The sequence below is a fragment of the Gymnoscopelus braueri genome (genome assembly GCF_963280865.1).
Source record: "Gymnoscopelus braueri genome assembly, chromosome: 18".
NCBI lineage: Eukaryota > Metazoa > Chordata > Actinopteri > Myctophiformes > Myctophidae > Gymnoscopelus > Gymnoscopelus braueri.
In genome coordinates this window covers 43,749,525-43,769,466 of record NC_137618.1, presented here as the reverse complement: position 1 = coordinate 43,769,466, position 19,942 = coordinate 43,749,525, and the positions used below count along the sequence as shown (strand labels likewise).

At 43.1% G+C, this 19,942-nt stretch overlaps 1 protein-coding gene across 1 annotated transcript; it reads left to right on the top strand.

Moving 5' to 3' along the window:
• Positions 1 to 1,945: 1,945 nt before the first annotated feature.
• On the top strand, positions 1,946 to 19,407 carry LOC308073460 (chondroitin sulfate synthase 2-like). Its single transcript, XM_080412381.1, has 5 exons — positions 1,946 to 2,421; positions 7,391 to 7,955; positions 16,048 to 16,230; positions 17,425 to 18,288; positions 18,749 to 19,407. The coding sequence occupies exons 1-5, from the start codon at positions 2,000 to 2,002 to the stop codon at positions 19,145 to 19,147; spliced, it is 2,433 nt and encodes an 810-aa protein (XP_080268507.1). The 5' UTR covers positions 1,946 to 1,999; the 3' UTR covers positions 19,148 to 19,407.
• Positions 19,408 to 19,942: the final 535 nt, after the last annotated feature.

Genomic DNA, 19,942 nt, shown 5'->3' with positions numbered 1-19,942 from the left:
CAATTAATACTTATTTGTCCACGGACCATCCATCTAAAGATATTTTGTGCCAGGGACCCCGCATACAAGATTTGTGTTGTTAAAATGTTTCCAATTATTTTTTCTAAAGTTTTTTTGAAAATATCAGATCTACAAGCTCAGCTATTTTCATATAGCTGATGCATTGGCCGGGCCCTATTTTGGCCAAGAGTAGCTAAATCCACTATTTGGGGATCTAGCATGGCTCAAGAGGCGTTCCCTTGTAAAAGTTGTTATCTTCGGACACCAGCCTTATCCCTAAAACACCTGAGCTGAGAGAGGGAGCCTCTGAATGTTGTGCCGTTGTAGCCCGGCCGACATGTCCATTGCAGGCACACTCTACCAAACAAATTTGGCATAGCGGGTGGTTTTAGAATCCGATATGCGCTTTCCCAAACGTGTCGGCAAGATAGCAATTTTAGGGAAAGCGCAACAACACGCCCACAGGCACGGATCCAGGCGCAAATAACGGAGTCGCATAATCAAGGGTGTAATGGTGTTTTTTTTTTTGCCGAACACTATTTTAATGACATCACGCACGCATCACGCACATTTTATTTTACCTTAAAGTACAGTAGGAAACATGTTTGTGTAGGACATTTTGTTTGTAGCTTAGTTTGAGTCTTTTTGAACTAATTCAAGGAATGCCTTGAATTATAGGAGCTGAAACTAAAAGTTTGCTTTGAATGAGTATCTTTCTCTTCTTCGACGGTGGCTGTGGCATTGTTGCGTGCAGATAGCATACTGGCAGCAGCCCTACTGTAGCCAAAATGCTGTGTTGCTTACCGACCGTGCATGCGAGGAATGAGGATGCATTTGCACACTCACTTGTGAACCTGTTATGCAAAGTAGCCATTTGGGTACTTGGCTGTGGTGGCTGTGGCTCATGAATCGATGGGGGACGCGTTCTAGCCATAGAGTTAAAAATAAGTTCTAGCGCGGACGTGGGTGCACATCCGTACCATACCTGCGCGTGTGCGTGAAATCATATTGCCCCCACGCCGTGGTGTCGGCCGTGAAGCGACCAATGCACCCCTGGGCTGCTGGGCATAATGTATAGCAGTAGTGTGGCCGTAGGATGCCGTTTAGGGACAGTGCCAGCTGCCTTGTGCGTAATTCATGGGTAGCGGGTAAGGCTTTGCCCAAGATAGGGCCCTTAAAGGGATAGTTCACCCCAAAAAATACTTTTCTTCTATCGATTAGTCACCCCATGGAGACTTGAATTCATGGATTTTTTGTTTGTTTTTGTAAGCCAATAATTTGATGACCGGCAGTGGTTCCGGTAGGAGACACAAACAGTCTCCTTTGTGTATGGATAATTCCTTTCCTTTTAACAGGACGTTCATGAAAGTCCTTGCGGGCTTGTTTCCAATGAGGGCCTGTGAGCAATTAGGGGTTAAGAGTCTTGCTCAGGGACAAATTTCATTTCATCGACACATATGCTGGCGTGGCCTGGAATCGTACCTGGGGCAACCAGGGCCTCTGGCTCCCTAGGCGGGCTCACTAACCACTCAGCTATAACCACTCAGCTATGGCCGCCCCAATATATACTATATATATACTATATATATATAATATATACTACCGGAACTGCTGCCTACCGGTCCGCTGGTCATCAAATTATTGGCTTAGGAATACGACAAAAACTAAAAAATATCCATGAGTTCAAGTCTCCATGGGGTGACTAATCGATAGAAAAAAATATATTTTTGGGGGAACTACCCCTTTAAAGTGCTCATAATAGTCGCATCTTTTGGTGCTTGTTCTCATAGACCTGGTTGCTTATTTCTCGCGCAAAACCTGGCAACCCCGAGGAGGCGGCTGAGGGGGAGGGGCCAGACTGGGACTCTTTCTGACACGTAACGATCGGTAACATTTTAATGTAGTCAGAAAGAAAGAAAGCAGCGGCTAGTACATTATCGTTACTTTGTATCCAGTTCTGCTCAGTCTGCTGCTCTTTGATGCGCTTTAATGCTCTTTGATGCTCACTGAGGCAGAGACAAGGCTGCTGTTGTTCACACCGACGGCTCCTTCTCCTTCTCCTCCTCCTCCTCCTCCACCTCCTCCCTCTCCCTCTCCTTCTCCTCCTTCTCCTCTCAGAATGAGGTTCTCATGGCTGATCTCTCTGCTGAGGCCCGTCGGTCCGGTGATCGTCGGCATTTCCCTGGGCTTCACCCTCAGCCTGCTCAGTGTGAACTGGGTGGAGGAGACACAGTGCCTCCTCCACGACGACCACCACCAGGCCACCGCGACTCCTCTGTCCCAGCAGGAGGAGGGCGCTGGGCTGAAGGGGGCCAGGAGACCCAACTCCATAGCGAGCACCACCACGGACTCCCAGGAGGACTTCCAGCCGAGGGTCGTCCCCTATAAGCAAGTCCAGCAGAGTCCCAAGAAACTTTTCCGGTAAGGCAACGTGGATCAATACTTCATCACTTATATCAGTGCAAACTTTTTCATGTCAAGGACCCCCAAAATGACATGTATTTGGCTGCGGAGTGCGGACCCCCCCCCCCCCCCCCCCACCATCAAAAATATTTTTCTGTCAGGGATTTTTCTAAAATAGCAGATCTACAAGCTCATAGCGCGGCATGAGCTTGTATATCTGAATAGCAAAAGTATAAAATATGGTTAAAGTGGTTAAAAATGATTGTGATGCTTTATTAACTAATTTTGCTGGGGGCCCCTGGTACCCCCCCCCAAGGACCCCTGGGGGAACCACTTTGAGAACCAATGACTTGTATATCTTGGCACGATTTGGGCCCCAATATGTGATAATGAATGTCTGGTTGGTTTACATGTCACAATAGACAGTCTATATGCAGTGGTGGAAATCAAATGTTTTACCCAAGTAAAAGTGTCAATACTGCAATGCAGAAATACTCTGTTACAAGTAAAAGTCTGGTATAAAAAAATTACTTTAAGTCAAAGTAAAAAAGTATTGGCATCAAAATGTACTTAAAGTACCAAAAGTAAAAGTACTCATTATGCAGAATGTCCTATTTCACAAGTGTTATAAAGTTAAAATAGCAGATCTACAAGCTCAGACCTTGTAGCGAGATTGTAGATCTGCCCCATTTGGTTTGCATTGCCCTGTATTTGTCATTCTGGAAAAGGTCAGTGTGTAATATCTATATGTGCCTCTTGGCCAGTTCACACTTGTAAAGGAGACTTTAGTGTTTAGTCTCAATGTGGTTTTATATTGGTAAAATAGCCCATAATGTAACAATCTCATCCCAAGTCAAACATTGGGCTATTATTTATAGTTATGAATCTTAGTTTTGTTGTTAAATACCAATCTTGTCCAAGGTTCGTGGGCTACAATGTGGTTATGGCAACTTGGAAAATGACAACAAATCCCACTTTGGCAGTGGTTCTCAAAGTGAGGTCCTCCAGCGACCCTCAGGGGTTCTAAATGGACCCTTTACAGGTCTGTACCTCTGAGAGTGTACAAATGGAACCAGGGTCCATTCGGTTGGGTCTACTCTCTAGCCTTGGATCAAGACTATCATGGATGTATTTTATCGAGTCTTGACTTTTACTTTCGTATCATAGATATGCAAATGTCAAAATTGATAAAATACGTCTTGATCCGAGGCTCTACTCTCTCAGACTTATGTCCATGGAATGAAAAGGTGTTTTAGAACCACTGCACAGATCACATCACCAACGTCACTCTGTTCTGTTCTGGTGATTTCACCTCATAATGTGTCGGTTGGCTGGTTGGTTGAAAATAACTGGAGAGCGTTGTGTTGCCATGACGACGGCCTACCAATTAGCTCGATTACTCCACATTCCTGTCTAGAAACCCCACAGGTTCTGTTTACCCCTGGAATCCCAACTTCTACCTAATATTATACACTAAACCACTGGTTCTCAAAGGACCCCCAAATTAACATGTATTTGGCTGCCAGGGACCCCAATATTTTCAAGTTTTTCAAGATTTTATAGTAGATCTACAAGTACACAACACGTCTCATCGTGACGTGTTATGAGCTTGTAGATTTGCTATTTTTTATTATAAGCCAAAGTATAGAATAAGGTTAAAGTGGTTAAACAGATTCTGATGCTATATTAAACACATTTAGCTGGGCAGTGGGCACCCCCTGGAACCCCCTCAAGGACCCCACTTTGAGAATCACTGTTCTAAAAAGTAAAACCCTCTGTTAATTTAACCTCTGAGAGTGTCAGTGTACAAATGTACCCATTTGCTTACATTAACACTCTGAGAGTTACAATTGGATAAATTAACGGTGAGGATTTTGCTGTGTTCTGTAGCAAGTATTCAATAAAGCACTGGTTCAGTTCACCCAAAAAATGACTTATTTTCTATCAATTACACGCCCCATGAAGCCTTGATTTCACAGAGATTCTTTCGTTTGTGTCGCATTCCTAAGCCAATAATTTGATGACCGGCGGAAAGATGCTAATGTATAGGAGACTCAAAGTTGACACTTTGAGCTCCTACAAGAAGTAATACATCCGGTCATCAAATCATTGGCTCAGGAATGTGTCAAAAACAAACATCTCCATGAATTCAAGGCTTCACGAGGTGTGTAATTGATAGAAAATAAGACATTTTCTGGGTGAACTACTCCTTTAAGATTCAAGAGATTTAATTTGTTATGTCCCATCAAGCACAGTAAAATGTCTTGGTTTTGGCTCCTTGACATAGTAGTAACAAGACATAATATCGTGATCCTCAATCTTATGTTATCATCAACTCAGAGTAGACAATGTGATTTTCACTGTGTTTTCAGCACGTATTTCTATATCCAAACCACGGGTCAAACGAGCATTTTCAAAGTGTCTTTTTTATGGGTTCTTTTGTTTTTATGGCCTGGTAAATTACTGCTGTTTAGGGTCAACACAGTGACCTTATAGAGAAATCTTGAATGGTCGTGGTGGGCCAATGCAGATTATACCAACAATCAGAAGCCAGGTTTCAGACATGCAGAACAGCATGGAATGTGCGTTGGGCCATGGCCAAGTATTTTCTTTTTGGAGAACTTGTCAACCAATTTTGACCATCAACAATTGTAGAGTTTTATCTAGTCACCCCATGGAGACTTAAATTCATGGATATTTTTTTGTTTTTGTCACATTCCTACGGCAATAATTTGATGATGAGCGCTGCCTACCGGTCCGCTGGTCATCAAATTGTTGGCTTAGAAATGCGACAAAAACAAAAAAATATCCATGAATGAAAACATATCTGATCTGCAAGCTGAAAACGTGGCGCAACGCAACACGTTTTGAGCTCGTAGATCGGAAATCTTTAGCGATGAGATTTGGTGTAGACGGGGAAAAAAGCAGTCAAACTACAGCGACAACTGCTCCAGTTTAGACTAAGTCTAGACTCTAGTGGGTTCAAGTGTTTAAAAACAGTCGTGAGTTGACTCATAATTTGAGGAATTGGCCCTGGTCCTTATTTGCAACAGCCTTGCATCAACGCTAGTAGTCTTTCCAGCCTCTTGTCATTGTGGACATCAGTGATATGTGGCCTAAAAACCCTCAACATAATATCATTAATTATAAGCTTTTAACGCCGATTAAAACAATATTACATGAGTGATTAATCCTCTAAGGGTTTTATTAGATCACCACCGTATATTTGCATGTTTACTTTTCCACCCAGGCCCACGCTGCTCTTTTGACACAAGATGGAGCTTTGTGCTCTAGTACGGTCATTCTATATGGTTAGGTTTGGAGTCTGTCCAACGTCAACAACCGACTTCCAAACATTACCCCCTTTCCCTTAACATACTTTCTATATTACTAGGCTTCAGAACAGCCATGCCATGCATGCCACAGCAGCAAAAAATATACTTTGAGGTCTGGCTTCTCCAACGTATATCTGTGATGGCAGGGATGAATCACGCAAGCCGTAATGCATGCCTTTTGGAAGTGTCACTTTTACCGGTAGTTCTTATCTTAGGCCTGTCACAATTACTGCATACTCCCTTGTGAGCTTTGTAGATCGACTATTTCCGCTATTTAAAAAGCATTCAATTATTAAATATGTCAGTCATTTGTTTTGTATAGTATTCAAGTTATTTGTCATATCTGCCCTGTGGAATATTTGTTTACAAAGGCAAACAGAAAGGTCATTTTGAACCCATTTAGACCTGAGGCCGATTCTAAAAACGCCTACGTTTTCTGAAAAACTTCAAATATTTATTCAGAAATTACCAAAAATGTATGTTGCTATATACTATTCATAGCAACAAGAACCCCAAAAGGGGTTCCCGTCCTGAAAGGTATAGTTGCAAATAGGGGTTCCCGCCCTAAATGGGCTAATCCTATGTTCAATGCCAAACACACAATTAAATCATTAATCACAATTATTTGTGGGACAATTAAACCCTTTACGCCTTTGGAAGGCGTAAAAATGTCATAATCGTGACAGCCCTGTGGTGATGTATCACACAAGCTGTTGCATGCCTTTGGAAGTGTCACTTTTACTGGTAGTGCTGACACACCAAAAACCTGTCTGGTGGTTTTTAAACCTGTGATAGATGAAGTACTCACATCTGTTACTTAAGTAAAAGTATCAATACCGCAATATAGAAATACTTTACGTTACATAATTTTTTTCCGCTTTTGCATTTTTTTCCATAAATCAGTGCTATTGATCACCCGGTAAAAAAAAAATTGAACCAATGAAAAGTATTAAAAAAGTGCTTCTGACAAAACCAGCTAACTCCATGGATCCTCAAACTTTCTGCTAAACCAGCTAACTCCAGCAAAGGGGGGTGGAGTTAGCTGGTTTAGCTGACTCCAGGCTCCACCCCCTTTTGACCGGCCAGCTGTTCTTATCAATGATGAACAAAACCTCCTAACTCCATCTTTGTTTTGTTTTTTTCATTTCCTGAAAACATTTTGGAGTTAGCTGGTTCCTGCCGGACAGCAGAGATATTAAAAATGTACTTGAGTAAAAGTATGAAAGTATTGGCATCAAATTAAAAAGTACCAAAAGTAAAAGTACTCATTATGCAGAACGTCCAAGTTTTCAGATGTATAAAATCTTTTGAAAATATCAGATCTACAAGCTCACAACGCGTCGCAATGCGACGTGTTGTGAGCTTGTAGATCAGCTATTTTCAAATAGCCAAAGTGTGTATATATATATATATATATATATATATATATATATATATATATAAGTGGTTAATATGTTTTGTAATAATAATCAAAACCTACACTTACTAAGTGACCAGTAACTAAAGTTTTCAAATAATTGTAATGTAGTAGTAAAAGTACAATATTTGCATGTTAGTGGAGTAGAAGTAAAAGTACTGAAAATTGGAAATACTCAAGTAAAAAAAAAAACACCTCAAAAATGTTTTTATTTTACACCACCGGTTTTTAACAGGGCAAAGTACATCAGCACGGAGCTGGGGATCCGAGAGCGCCTCTTCGCCGGGGTCCTGACGTCCAAGAGCACCATCAACACGCTGGGCGTGGCCGTCAACCGCACCATCAGCCACCACCTGGACACCGTGGTCTTCTTCACGGGGACGCGCAACCGCAAGGTGCCCCACGGCATGTTCGTGGTCACGCACGGCGACGAGAGGCTCATCTGGAACATGTTCCAGACGGTCAAGTACGTGCTGGAGCACTACGTCAACGAGTACGACTGGTTCTACTTCGTCCAGGACGACACGTACACCGAGGCGGACCGCATCAAGGCCCTGGTGGGCCACCTGAGCATGGAGAATGAGCTGTACATGGGCAGTCCCGAGGAGTTCATCGGCGGGGAGATGGAAGGGAGGTACTGCTACGGCGGGTTCGGCTACCTGCTGTCGCGGGCGCTGCTGCTTCGCCTGCAGCCCTTCCTGGAGAACTGCAGGAACGACATCCTGAGCGCCCGGCCGGACGAGTGGCTGGGGAGGTGCATCATCGACTACGCCAACACCAACTGCGTCGAAGAGCACGAGGTGAGTTTTTTAAGAGCGATGGTTCTCTCTAAACGTTTTCATGTCAAGGACCCCCGAATTGATGATGTGTTTGGCCGCGGACCCCGCAGAGATCTGTATTTCTCAAGGAAAGGGTAGGGAGACCACCCGTCCTCCAACCACTGTCTGCTGATAATAAAAATAATAATAACTTTATTTGTATAGCACCTTTCATACAAAACTGTAACCCACAGTGCTTCACATTAAGATAATAAATAGTAGAATGCCAGAAAAAACTGAATTGGCAAACAGAAACATGACTAAACAGTGTAGTGTAGAGCAAGTCAACGTAGGGCAAAATTATACAAATTAATCAAAGTAAAAATAGCAATACCAAAAAAAAGTCTAAGACGTGAACACAAAATTTATTTAGATAAATGCCACATTGAAAAAATAGGATTTCAGTTTACTCTTAAAAAACTAAGAGAGCTCGCCTTTTTAAGTTCAAGTGGTAGTGTATTCCACAACCATAGACCCAGAAATCAGCCTCACCGAAGCTTCTTATGAGAAGCTTTGGGAACCTCTAGTAGGAGAGCGGAGGAGGACCTGGCTGAGTGTTCTGGTTGGAACATAAAACTCTATAGAATCCTTGATACATGTAGGTGCCAAGTTATTAAGTGCTTTGTAAACAAATAAAAAGATTGGCCCTTTGGCCCAGCATCAGTCAGGACAGTGGCATGATGATTCCCTGCCTCTGGGAATGTACTGACATGAAACAGACAGCTGTGTTAACACTGTAGTGACAGAGCGAAGACAGCACTGACATCTGTATTATAGACAGTGGTGGAAACGAGTAACTAAGTACATTTACTGTACAGTTTTGAGATACTTTTACTTTAATTGAGTGTTTCTATTCCAGACACAAATGTTGCATTTTTTTAACTCCGATTATTTGACAACTCTAGTTAGTTGATTTGCAGATATGAATTATTACAAAAAATCATCGCTGTCAGGCAGAAACCTCTAACTTTGTGTGTTTTTTCGTTAAATAATTCCCTACTTTATCATACTACAGTGTCACACAAAAGTAGCAGATCTGCAAGCTCGAAACTTTTGAGCTTGTAGATCTGCTACTTTTGCTATATATATATTTTTTTAATCCTGAAAAGTAACAGTTTTGGACATGTCGAGGTTTCCACCCAACAGAGACGATATATTAAACACTTAAGCCCTATTTTATACTTTGGCTTTTCGAAAATAGACACATCTTGGAGAAGAAAAAAAAAGGGACATTCTTCATAGTGAGTACTTTTACTTTTGGTACTTAAAGTATATTTTGATGCCAATACTTTTGTACTTTTAGTCGAGTCACATTTTTTAATGCAGGAATGCAGACAAACATTGTGGTAGTGCTACTTTTACTTAAGTAAAAACATCTTAGTAACTACTTCCACCAGTGATTATAGAGCAGACGTGCATCCTGTCACGCACTGTAAAAGCAGCTGTTATAAATGGATAATCTGTCCAGGTGAGTTCAGGTAGGGTCAGGGTGTGAAAATAAATCCCTTGTGGACTCAACATGCCCTACTGCTGTAATGGCATTAGCACGTATATAGTCAAGAAGCTCTGAGGAGAGACTATTACCACTGTAAGGTAAAAGCAGTAGGTGCAGGATGCCTTCAGTCGGTGTCATTTGATTTATCCTCCAGTTACAGTTTACAGTGTACAATTTAGGCATTTAGCAGACGCTCTTAATCCAGAGCGATTTACAGTAAGCAAGGACACAAGATACTACATCATAATACACTACATCAAATGCATAAAAATAGTAATCTAATAATAAAGTAATACATAAGTAAACCAATAATCTAATAATAGTTGGGGTTCTATCTATATTATATGAAAGGTTCATAACCTATGCTAACCCTGTCAGTCCACATGCAGATAGATTTATAGGCCTTTTTTTTAACTGGTGATAGAATGCACATGATACTTATGCCTCTATTAATATCCTCTAATGGTTCATACATTATGCAAACCTAACCAGCACATGTTCGGTCTATTATATTGTTTTTTTAATGATTATTCTGCACCCATACCTGTATCTATCAATGGACTGAGTGGGTAGAGACTAGAGGCCATCTGGGAAACAGTAGGTCGCTGGTTCGCGCCCCGGACCTATGTGTTGAAATGCCCCTGAGCAACACTCCTAACCCCTAACTGCTCCCGAGCGCTGTACTAATTGCGCCCGCTACTCCTAATGATTACAATGGGTAAATGCAGAGGACTAATTTCACTTATGTGCAAATATACATCGCCAAAAATAGTCATTTAGGATCCGCTTGACTTTAGAGCTCCCCACTCAACGCACACGCACACGCACACACACACGCACGCATGCAAATCTAAAGAGCTTGGCAAGCTGCTCAAAGTAACACGACTATCTTAACCCATTCGAACCAGGAACGCATCTGTGTGTAACCACTTTAACCATTATTTAATACTTTGGCTATTCAAAAATAGCAGATATACAAGCTCATAGCGTGGCACAGAGTGCCGTGCTATGAGCCTGTATATCTGCTATTTTTGAAAAATCGTGAAAATGTGTGCAAATCTTTGAATATCCATATTTTTTAAGCGAACATTTTTTACTCAAATCCTTGCTTCTGGGGGTCCCTGGAACAACATATTATGAGATGGGGGTCCACGGCCAAATACATATAATTTGGGGTGGTCCTTGACATGAAATAGTCTGAGAACCACTAAGCAACATGTTTTTTTCAGAAAATTGTTGTAGAATCGGCCTCAGGTCTTGGGTTAAAAGTCAATTTGTTATTCATATGAGTGCTCAGTTTTTACCCATTTCTAACTCCATTTGGTTACATTTGGACACTCTTGAGTGAAATTAAAAGTAACCCATGATTATACAGCGTATGAGTGCCCACAATGTCTGCACTACACGTGCCACACTGCCATTTTCTCTCCTGTGGGCACCAGGCACAGCAGGAAACCATCAGTGGTGGAAAAATATTTTTATTTATTTATTTTCTACTAAAAGCTGCACTATGTAACTTTCCTCTTCTACCCCTGATTTGAACGATATGTTTTGTAATATAGCTGTAACTTTTACTTAAGTACAGTACTTGAGTAAATGTACTTGCGTTCAACCGCTGGAAACCATCTTGTTAAAAAGTGGGGAAACAAAGAGGAGAGGAGAGAGTTTGGTGGTCATCAGAGCGCCTCAGGCGACGACTCCCGCAGAGAGAGAGAGAGAGACACATAGCCTGGCTCCACCCCCTGAATCCTTTGCCTAGCATTCAGGGTCTGGTGACGCTTTCGAAGGCGGGTGTTGCTCGGTTGAAAATCTGACCGACGAATCGGGATCGGGACAATCCAGTATGAACCAATCGCGTTGGCTCATAGTGGAGTCCCACTTTGGCCACGCCCCCATCTCAGAACTCCGCTGCATTGAGAGGGCTTTCAGACTGAATAATGGAGTGAAACGAAATGAAAATTCAGGCTGAGTGTCAGGCTAAGAGACACACACACACACACACACACACACACACACACACACACACACACACACACACACACACACACACACACACACACACACACACACACACACACACACACACACACACACACACACACACACACACACACACACAGAAAGTAGGGGAAAAGTCAAAAGAAAAACCCTGGGAGAGCGGATGAAAACAGTTGCCACTTCACTGTGGTGGTGCAAGTACATTTACTCAAGTACTGTACTTAAGAAAACTCTGAGGTGCTTTTACTTTACTTGAGTATGTTCATTGTTATACTTCTACTCCATTACATCTCAGAGGCAAATATTATACTTGTTTAACTCCGCTACAATTATTTCACAACTTTAGTTACTAGTTAGTTACTTCGATCATTTTGATTTCCCCCAAAAAAAGTTTGAACACATTTTGAATAAATTAGTTTTTATAATCTGGTATTGTTAAATTTTCCTTAAAGCGGCACTGTTACTTTTTTTTTTTTTAAATGATTTATGTTGTCCAATCTTTATTATAGAGCAGTGGTTCCCAAACTTTGTAGCTCGAGACCCAAAAGAGAAATCAGATGTCTTCCCGAGACCCAAACTAGTGAAAATAGCAGATCTACAAGCACACAACCCAATAGTGTTTTATTTCTTATTTTTTGTTTTTGTTTTGAATGTTTTGAAATAATTTAATTTTTTTTGTCGGAAATGAAGAAACCCACAAATGGGTCCCGACCCAATGTTTGGGAAACACTGTGGTAGAGTATGTTGACACAATTAGGGTGGTTGTGTTTTGTCTCCCTGCTCTTCTATTGAGATATTTAGATCATGTCAAAGGTCATGTCTCACCTAGACACGAATGTTGACCCGATAGTCAAGATTCAATTTATCCCCTGAGCAAGCAGACAGGCTCTATTAGCTCAATGGTATATAAAAAAAAGAAAACAAATCTGCACTATTGCAGGAAACAGGGTTCAAGTCCGGGGTAGAAGAGAAAAGTTATATAGTGCTGCTTTAAGTAAGAAAAAAAAAGAATCTGAGTACTTCTTCCACCCCTGGCTGTGCTCGCAGAGAGAACACAGAAGCATCTATTTAGCTGCAAAAGCCCAGCAATGACAGGCATGTACAGTATCTACTGATTATAATGTGACTCGACTCACTCGAGGAACGTCGGTTTATATTTAGACGCACGACGGCGTCGCACGCTGAAAATAGCTGTTTTTTTAATGCGCGGTGTGCGCTGCAATTTGGAAGCCTGAAGATCGGTTATTTTCGGTGAGAAAACATCAACATGTTGCTCACCAACGTAGGGCTGGCTGTAGCTGAGAGGGTAGAGAGGCTGTAGCTGAGAGGCTGTAGCTGAGAGGGTAGAGAGGCTGTAGCTGAGAGGCTGTAGTAGAGAGGCTGTAGCTGAGAGGGTAGTGAGGCTGTAGCTGAGAGGGTAGAGAGGCTGTAGCTGAGAGGGTAGAGAGACTGTAGCTGAGAGGCTGTGGTAGAGAGGTTGTAGCTGAGAGGGTAGTGAGGCTGTAGCTGAGAGGCTGTGGTAGAGAGGTTGTAGCTGAGAGGGTAGTGAGGCTGTAGCTGAGAGGGTAGAGAGGCTGTAGCTGAGAGGGTAGAGAGGCTGTAGCTGAGAGGGTAGAGAGGCTGTAGCTGAGAGGGTAGAGAGGCTGTAGCTGAGAGGGTAGTGAGGCTGTAGCTGAGAGGGTAGAGAGGCTGTAGCTGAGAGGGTAGAGAGGCTGTAGCTCAGGGGTGGGCAACTTTGGTGATGGAGAGGGCCCTACTTCGTCATTCTATGTCACACAAAAGTAGCAAAAATAGCCGATCTACAAGCTCAAAACGAGTTGCAGTGCGATGCGTTTTGAGCTTGTAGATCTGCTGTTTTTGCAATTTTTTTAATTGGAATCCAGATTTTTTTTTTTTGCTTTTTGAATCGGAATCCTAAAAAGTAATACATAAGAATTATAAAAAAAAATTTAATACTAGTCATCTACTACTACAGCTACTAATATGGACTGAAGTAATTAAAGCGGGTCATGTTTGCATGTTTGGAATTGTAACAGCTGAAATCAATAATAAGTCAGTATTCCGATATTAACCTGCAGGCCGCATTAAGTGAAGGTGAGGGCCGCATGTGGCCCCCGGGCCGCCAGTTGTCCATGTATGCCCTACTTGATCATACCACAGTGTCACACTAAAGTATCAAAAGTAGCAGATCTACAAGCTCGAAATGTGGCGCGAAGCGACGCGTTTTGAGCTTCTAGATCTGCTACTTTTGCTATTTTTTAAATAGCAGAGACGATATATAAAATATATCGAAACCGACATTTAGAACCAATAACCTTAATCCTGCTCATGTAGGTTTATCGAATAATCGAGAAGCAGGTTAATTCTTTTTTTTTTTTTACGAATCGACATGAAAAAAAAATCCAATGCAATGCATTTCCAAGATGGAAATAAAGCATCTCGGGTTAGTTTTTTACTAAGAATAGAGGAGTGATTAATGAGAGTGATTAATAAGGTCTAAAAACAAACATGCAACAAGTCATAAATTAAGCTTCACAAGTGCTACAGTAAAGATGGCAAGCTGTTGGCAAACGTTAATAAGACAGACTGACCTTCCGGCTCCATCATCCATTAGATGATTTTGTACTTTTAATAGCTTGATCAGATTGGATTTTCTTTTTTTTTCTCTGCTGAAGCTTCTTGGGCCGTTGTTCTGTTTAGGGCAGTGATTCACGACCTAGGGCTCGGGCTGTTACGATTAAAAAAATTAAGTTGACGATTAATTGTCAGACAAATAATTGGGATTAACGATTGAATTGTGTTTTTGCCATTGAGCATTGGAACATATGAATACATGTATTTTTTCTGTTTGCCTTTTAGACTTCGTAAACAAAAATTGCACAGGCACAAATAACTGAAATATATGAAGAAATTACTGACATTTAATAATTGTATACTTTCAAAAAAACATTAATAGCAGAAATATGTGATCTACAAGCTTACATGTAAGCTTGTAGATCACCTATTTCTGTTATTTTTGGAAAATGTTTGAAAAGCATTTTTCGACATGGAGACGATTATGCAAAATAATTGTGATTATCTCAAATAATTGCAATTATGCGATTATGTAATAATTGTGACAGGCCTGGCGGGGCTTGAGGCCTTGTTTGTTTGGAGGTATTCCAACATTTTTAAATGTTGCATAAGCTATGTTCAGATATGGATGAGTTACATTTTCGGGAAACTAATTAACATGAGTTGCCGGCATCAGCTAGCCTGGTAAACCCTCCCTCCGGAAATCTCATTTCCATTTGATTTCAGGAGTGAGTCTGGCCTGATCCGCCTTTCTGCAATATTGGCTGTGCTGGAGTTGGGCGGGAGTAATACCGTTGACTGACAACCCCTTCAGCCAATGATAATTTTTCCCCTTCAGCCAATCAGCAGTTCACCAGTCTAATGTGACGCTACGGGACTTTTGAGACGATCCATGCCCAAAATGGGTTGCCTTACTCGGATACATGGATGTCACTGCCCGCCCCTACCGGTTCTCTAAATTTTTATTTTTAAATTGATTAATTGACCACATATATGAAGTTAAACAACTAAATTCTATCCAAACGATATCTTATAAGTAAATTCCGTGCCTCAAAATAGAAGTTAGAGAGCTTTTTGAAGTAAAAAAATTGCGGAGATTATAGTGCACAAGGAAAAGATGGCTGCCGTTCGTGTTTTGGACTCACTCGAACTCGCCACCTGATTGGCCAACGTAAGCTGTCAATCACAGAACAATGAGCGACGACGCTGATAGGCTCGGCCGTTTGGCATACACAGCCAATATTGCAGAAAGGCGGATCAGGCCAGACTCACTCCAGGAATCAAATAGAAATGAGATTTACGGAGGGAGGGTTTACCAGGCTAGGCATCAGCCTGGAAACCAGACGAATCTGCCATTGCAAAAAAAAAGAAGCCCTCGGCAGATTTGGTCTGGCTCAGTTGTGATTGAATTTCACTCCCTTCGAAGTAGTGAGGGACCAATGAGGGACCAATCAGGGCCGCTTGGAAATGCAGGTTCCACACAGAGATTCCAGACTAATATCTACACAGTGATATTAGTCTGGCCATGCCAGGCTATGCCGGCATAGGCAGCAGGAGAGGCGTTCTCACATGCCCTATTTTCCTGTACAGTTTGTGGTATGTGCCGTTCTGACTCTAGGCGGAATAGTCGAGTACAGTACTTGCTACTCACGTTACCATTAATGTACAAAATATATACATTTATATTGAACACAAGTTACACTCAGAATATGACGCTGCCGGCAATTTACGCTTGCTTTCCGTAAAGACTTTGCCTGCAATGTTGTAGGTCCCAAGCAGGCATAAATGCAGAAACAAGAGTACCGTCACTCAAAATTCGGTGCACGTTCACACATTTTTTATATCTGAACAGGGCTATAAAGTCATAGCTAACTACTCCCACATAAAACATCATTGTGGAACACACTAACATTGTGTTCACTAATTGCATCAAGATGAGGTTGAAAATGGGCAAACAATTGCTCCTTTTTAAGAGAATAAGCTGTTTCTCTCTTCTTTGTCTTCCAGGGGCTTCAGTATCATCATCACAAGCTGGAGAAGGACGCTGATCCAAGCAAAGAGGAGAGTGTGGAGTTTGAGAACGCCCTGACCGTCCACCCTGTGGCCGACCCGGAGCAGATGTATCGACTGCACAGACACTTCAGTGAGATCGAACTGCAGCGAACCTACGAAGAGATCGCTAAGCTGCAGGTAACACAAAAACAAACAAACAAACAATAGGTCTGTGTCATACATTTTCCTGAAAAAACACTCTAGATCACTGGTTCTCAACGTGGGGGTCTGGGGACCTCCATGTGTCCTTGAGGGGGTTCCCAAATGGACACTCACGGGTCTGTAACTCTGAGAGTGCACAAATGGATGCATGTCCTCATTTTTTCATGTTAAACCGATAAAGACGAGAGCCACCAGACACAAGAGCCACAGGGGTTCGACAACCTGAGATCAGTTTCTTGCCGCTACCATCGTTCTCGTTACCAAATGGACCCGGTTCCATTTATCCACTCTGCGTTACAGACCCATAAAGCAGTTGTTCTCAATGGTCCAGGGACCCTCAGGGTTTCTTGAGGGGGTTCTAAATGGACCTTTACCAGGTCTGTAACTCTTGAGAGTGCACGAACCAAAGCAAATCAAACTAAGGGTCCTTGAAATAAAAAAAAGGTTGAGGATCACTGTTCTAGATCCCTTCTGCTCGTGTCCAAATTGTACTAATTAGTCCTAGTATGAAGGTCAGGTCCTTGAATAGGTAATTGTATTCACTTAAATTGTCATCCTTATCTTCATATAATTGGTCCTCACTAATAATCCTCATTCTAAGATGGCATAATTTCTGTCTACTCACTCTGCGTCTCATTGGTGGTCTGTGGACTGTTCAGAAACCTGCCTACCAATGACATCATCGATGGGGATTCCAAGATAATAGAAACTACAGCCTTTCTCTTCCTGGAAAGTTTGTGTGCTGAAACAGAAGCCACTGTTCTTGCATTGATAAAAGTTTGCATTGGTAAAATCTTAAATTAACCTGCCTATCGATGATGTCACTGGTAGGCAGATTTTTTAACTGGCCATCACTCTCTTCTGAGATGCAGAGTGAGTAGACAGAAACGGTGCCATCTTATAATGAGCATTGGTGTATTGTGCATTGTATTTTGTTTTTGTACTTTGTTTTTATAGTACTATTACGTATGTTTAATTTGTTTTTGATAAGTGTCTCACAACTCCTTGTGAGTGGTCCACAACTTTTATTCTGGTACGTGCTTTGTATTTTAATATGTGTGTTGTGGAGTGACACTTTAATATCTATCTTGGTGAGGACCAATTATATAAAGATAGGTTGGAATAGTGTTAAAGTGCTCCTTTAACACTTTCTTCTCACATTTCCCACAGGAGGAAATAAAGAACGTGAGCGTGGTGGCTTTCGACGGCAACCGGACCTCCCAGTGGCCCGTGGGCGTCAACCCGCCCTTCGAGCCCAAGTCCCGCTTCGAGGTCCTGCGGTGGGAGTACTTCACGGAGGAGCAGATCTACGCGTGCGCCGACAGCTCTCCCAAGTGCGAGCTGCAGGGCGTCGACAAGCTGGACGTGGCCGACATCATCGACGTGGCCATGGGCGAGCTCAACAGGAAGTACGAGCCCGTGCTCCGTCTGAAGAAGCAGCAGCTCATCAACGGGTACCGGCGCTTCGACCCCACGCGGGGCATGGAGTACACCTTAGACCTGCAGCTGGAGGTGGTCAACCAGAAGGGCCACAGCCGCTCCGTCACCAAGCGTGTCCACCTGGTGCGCCCGCTGAGCCGCATCGAGATCATCCCCATGCCCTACGTCACGGAGGCCACCCGCATCCACGTCATCATCCCGCTGACGCTGCAGGACCGGAGCTACGTCGACCGCTTCATGGAGGTGTTCGCCTCCAACGCCTTCGAGACGAGCGAGAACGCCGTGCTGACGCTGCTGTTCATCTACGACCCCGTGGAGGCGCAGCAGGTCAACCACAACGACATCTTCGCCGCCGTCAAGGCGCAGATCACCGCGTACGAGCGCAAGTACCCCGCCGTGAAGATCCCGTGGATCAGCGTGAAGACGGAGACGCCGTCGCAGATCAAGTTCATGGACATCATCTCCAAGAAGCACCCGGTGGACACGCTGTTCTTCCTGGCCAACGTCGACACCAACGTTAACACAGAGTTCCTGAACCGCTGCAGGATGAACTCCATCAACAACTGGCAGGTGTTCTTCCCCGTCCACTTCCAGGTAGGGCTGTCACCATCATGACATTTTACCTCTCTCTGTCCATCATATATATATATTGTTTGTGTTGCCTTGTGCATTAAATTCTTATTTTAAACTTGGTCTCGGGTGCAGTATGGGCAGAATGTGTTGCCCATGTATTTTTTTTTTTATTTATTTTTTTTACTGGATATTTTTCTCATGTTTAGCAACATTTTTGTTTTAGATTTTTTTTGGGGGCTTTTTATGCCTTTTATTATTGATAAGACAGTAGGTAGGAAATGGTTAGAGAGAGCTGGGGAGTGACACGCAGCAAAGGTCGTCAGGATCGGGACTCGAACTGTACATGACACCGGCAAGCAACTAAGTATAAATCAGGCATGAATCTAACCCCTAAACCTAACCTCTAAATTGTCTGATTTAGAGGTTTATGCCTGACAGCAACGTCATGTACTAACTGTGAGGGGCCTTACTGTACTTGCAGGACTACAACCCCGACGTGGCCTACCACAACCAGCAGCCGCCGGCCGCCATCGACCTGCTCCGGGACGCCGGCCACTTCGACCGCCACGCCTTCGAGGAGGCGTGCTTCTACAACTCGGACTACATGTCGACGCGCACGCGCATGACGGCCGACGTGCAGGAGAACGAGGAGCTCCTGGAGTCGCTGGACGTCTACGACATGTTCGTCAAGTACTCGGCGCTGCACGTGTTCCGGGCGGTGGAGCCGGCGCTGCACCAGCAGTACCGCCACCAGGCGTGCAACCCGCGCCTCAGCGAGGAGCTCTACCACCGCTGTGTGCAGAGCAACCTGGAGGGCCTGGGCGCCCGCTCGCAGCTCGCCATGCTGCTGTTCGAACAGGAGCAAGGAAATAGCACTTGAAACACGTTATCGTGATGACTCTTCCTTGGTGTGTGTGTGCTACATTACTATACTTGTGAGGGCCAAATGCCCCTACAAGTAGCCTATAGTAGACTTTGAGAAGGGGAGTGGGGCTTACAATCAGGAAATGATTCAGGTTGTATTATTCTGGTTGAGGTATCAGACATTTGAGTTTAGGTTTAGGGGTTAGAACAGAGTCTAGCCTGGAATCCAGACTGATTTGCTACGTTCATCCTTTTCTCACTCCACTACTCAGTCTGGCCAGGGTCCTATTTGACTCGTATTTCTACTACGCAGGCAAGTCAGGAAGTGACTCGAGTTTTACATTGGACAACACTGCTCCCCCCCCCCCCCCCCACACACACACACACAGACCAATCAGAAGCCGCAGTCCGTTTTCTCCCGTTTGTGCACGGAGATAGGAGGCTTTCCAGACTGTGAAGCAAAGTGAGAAGAAAAAAAATGCAGAACGTAGCAATCAGTCTGGATCCCAGGCTAGTCATGCCTGATTTATACTTAGTTGCCTGCCGGTGTAATGTACAGAAAATAGCCTACAAGCTCACAATGCATCGCAGCGCTATGCGGTGTGAGCTTGTAGATTTTAAAACTTTTAAAAGTGCCATTCATAATGTCCTTGCAAGTATAGTAATACAAAATGTGTGTGTGTTTTATGGCAGAGTTCTAGCTAGTGTGGAGAAATGAATGCAGTACATTCCTAATGAATCATCTTCTGCTAATTGTTTACAATGTAAAGTGTTGTCCATCCATAACAGAAGCGGTGCTGAGGAAACCAAA

Coding starts and splice junctions, on each gene's coding strand:
- LOC308073460 (XM_080412381.1), top strand. CDS start 2,000: ATGCTCACTGAGGCAGAGACAAGGCTGCTGTTGTTCACACCGACGGCT. Junction 2,422..7,390: donor AGTCCCAAGAAACTTTTCCG/GTAAGGCAACGT, acceptor GGTTTTTAACAG/GGCAAAGTACATCAGCACGG. Junction 7,956..16,047: donor ACTGCGTCGAAGAGCACGAG/GTGAGTTTTTTA, acceptor TTTGTCTTCCAG/GGGCTTCAGTATCATCATCA.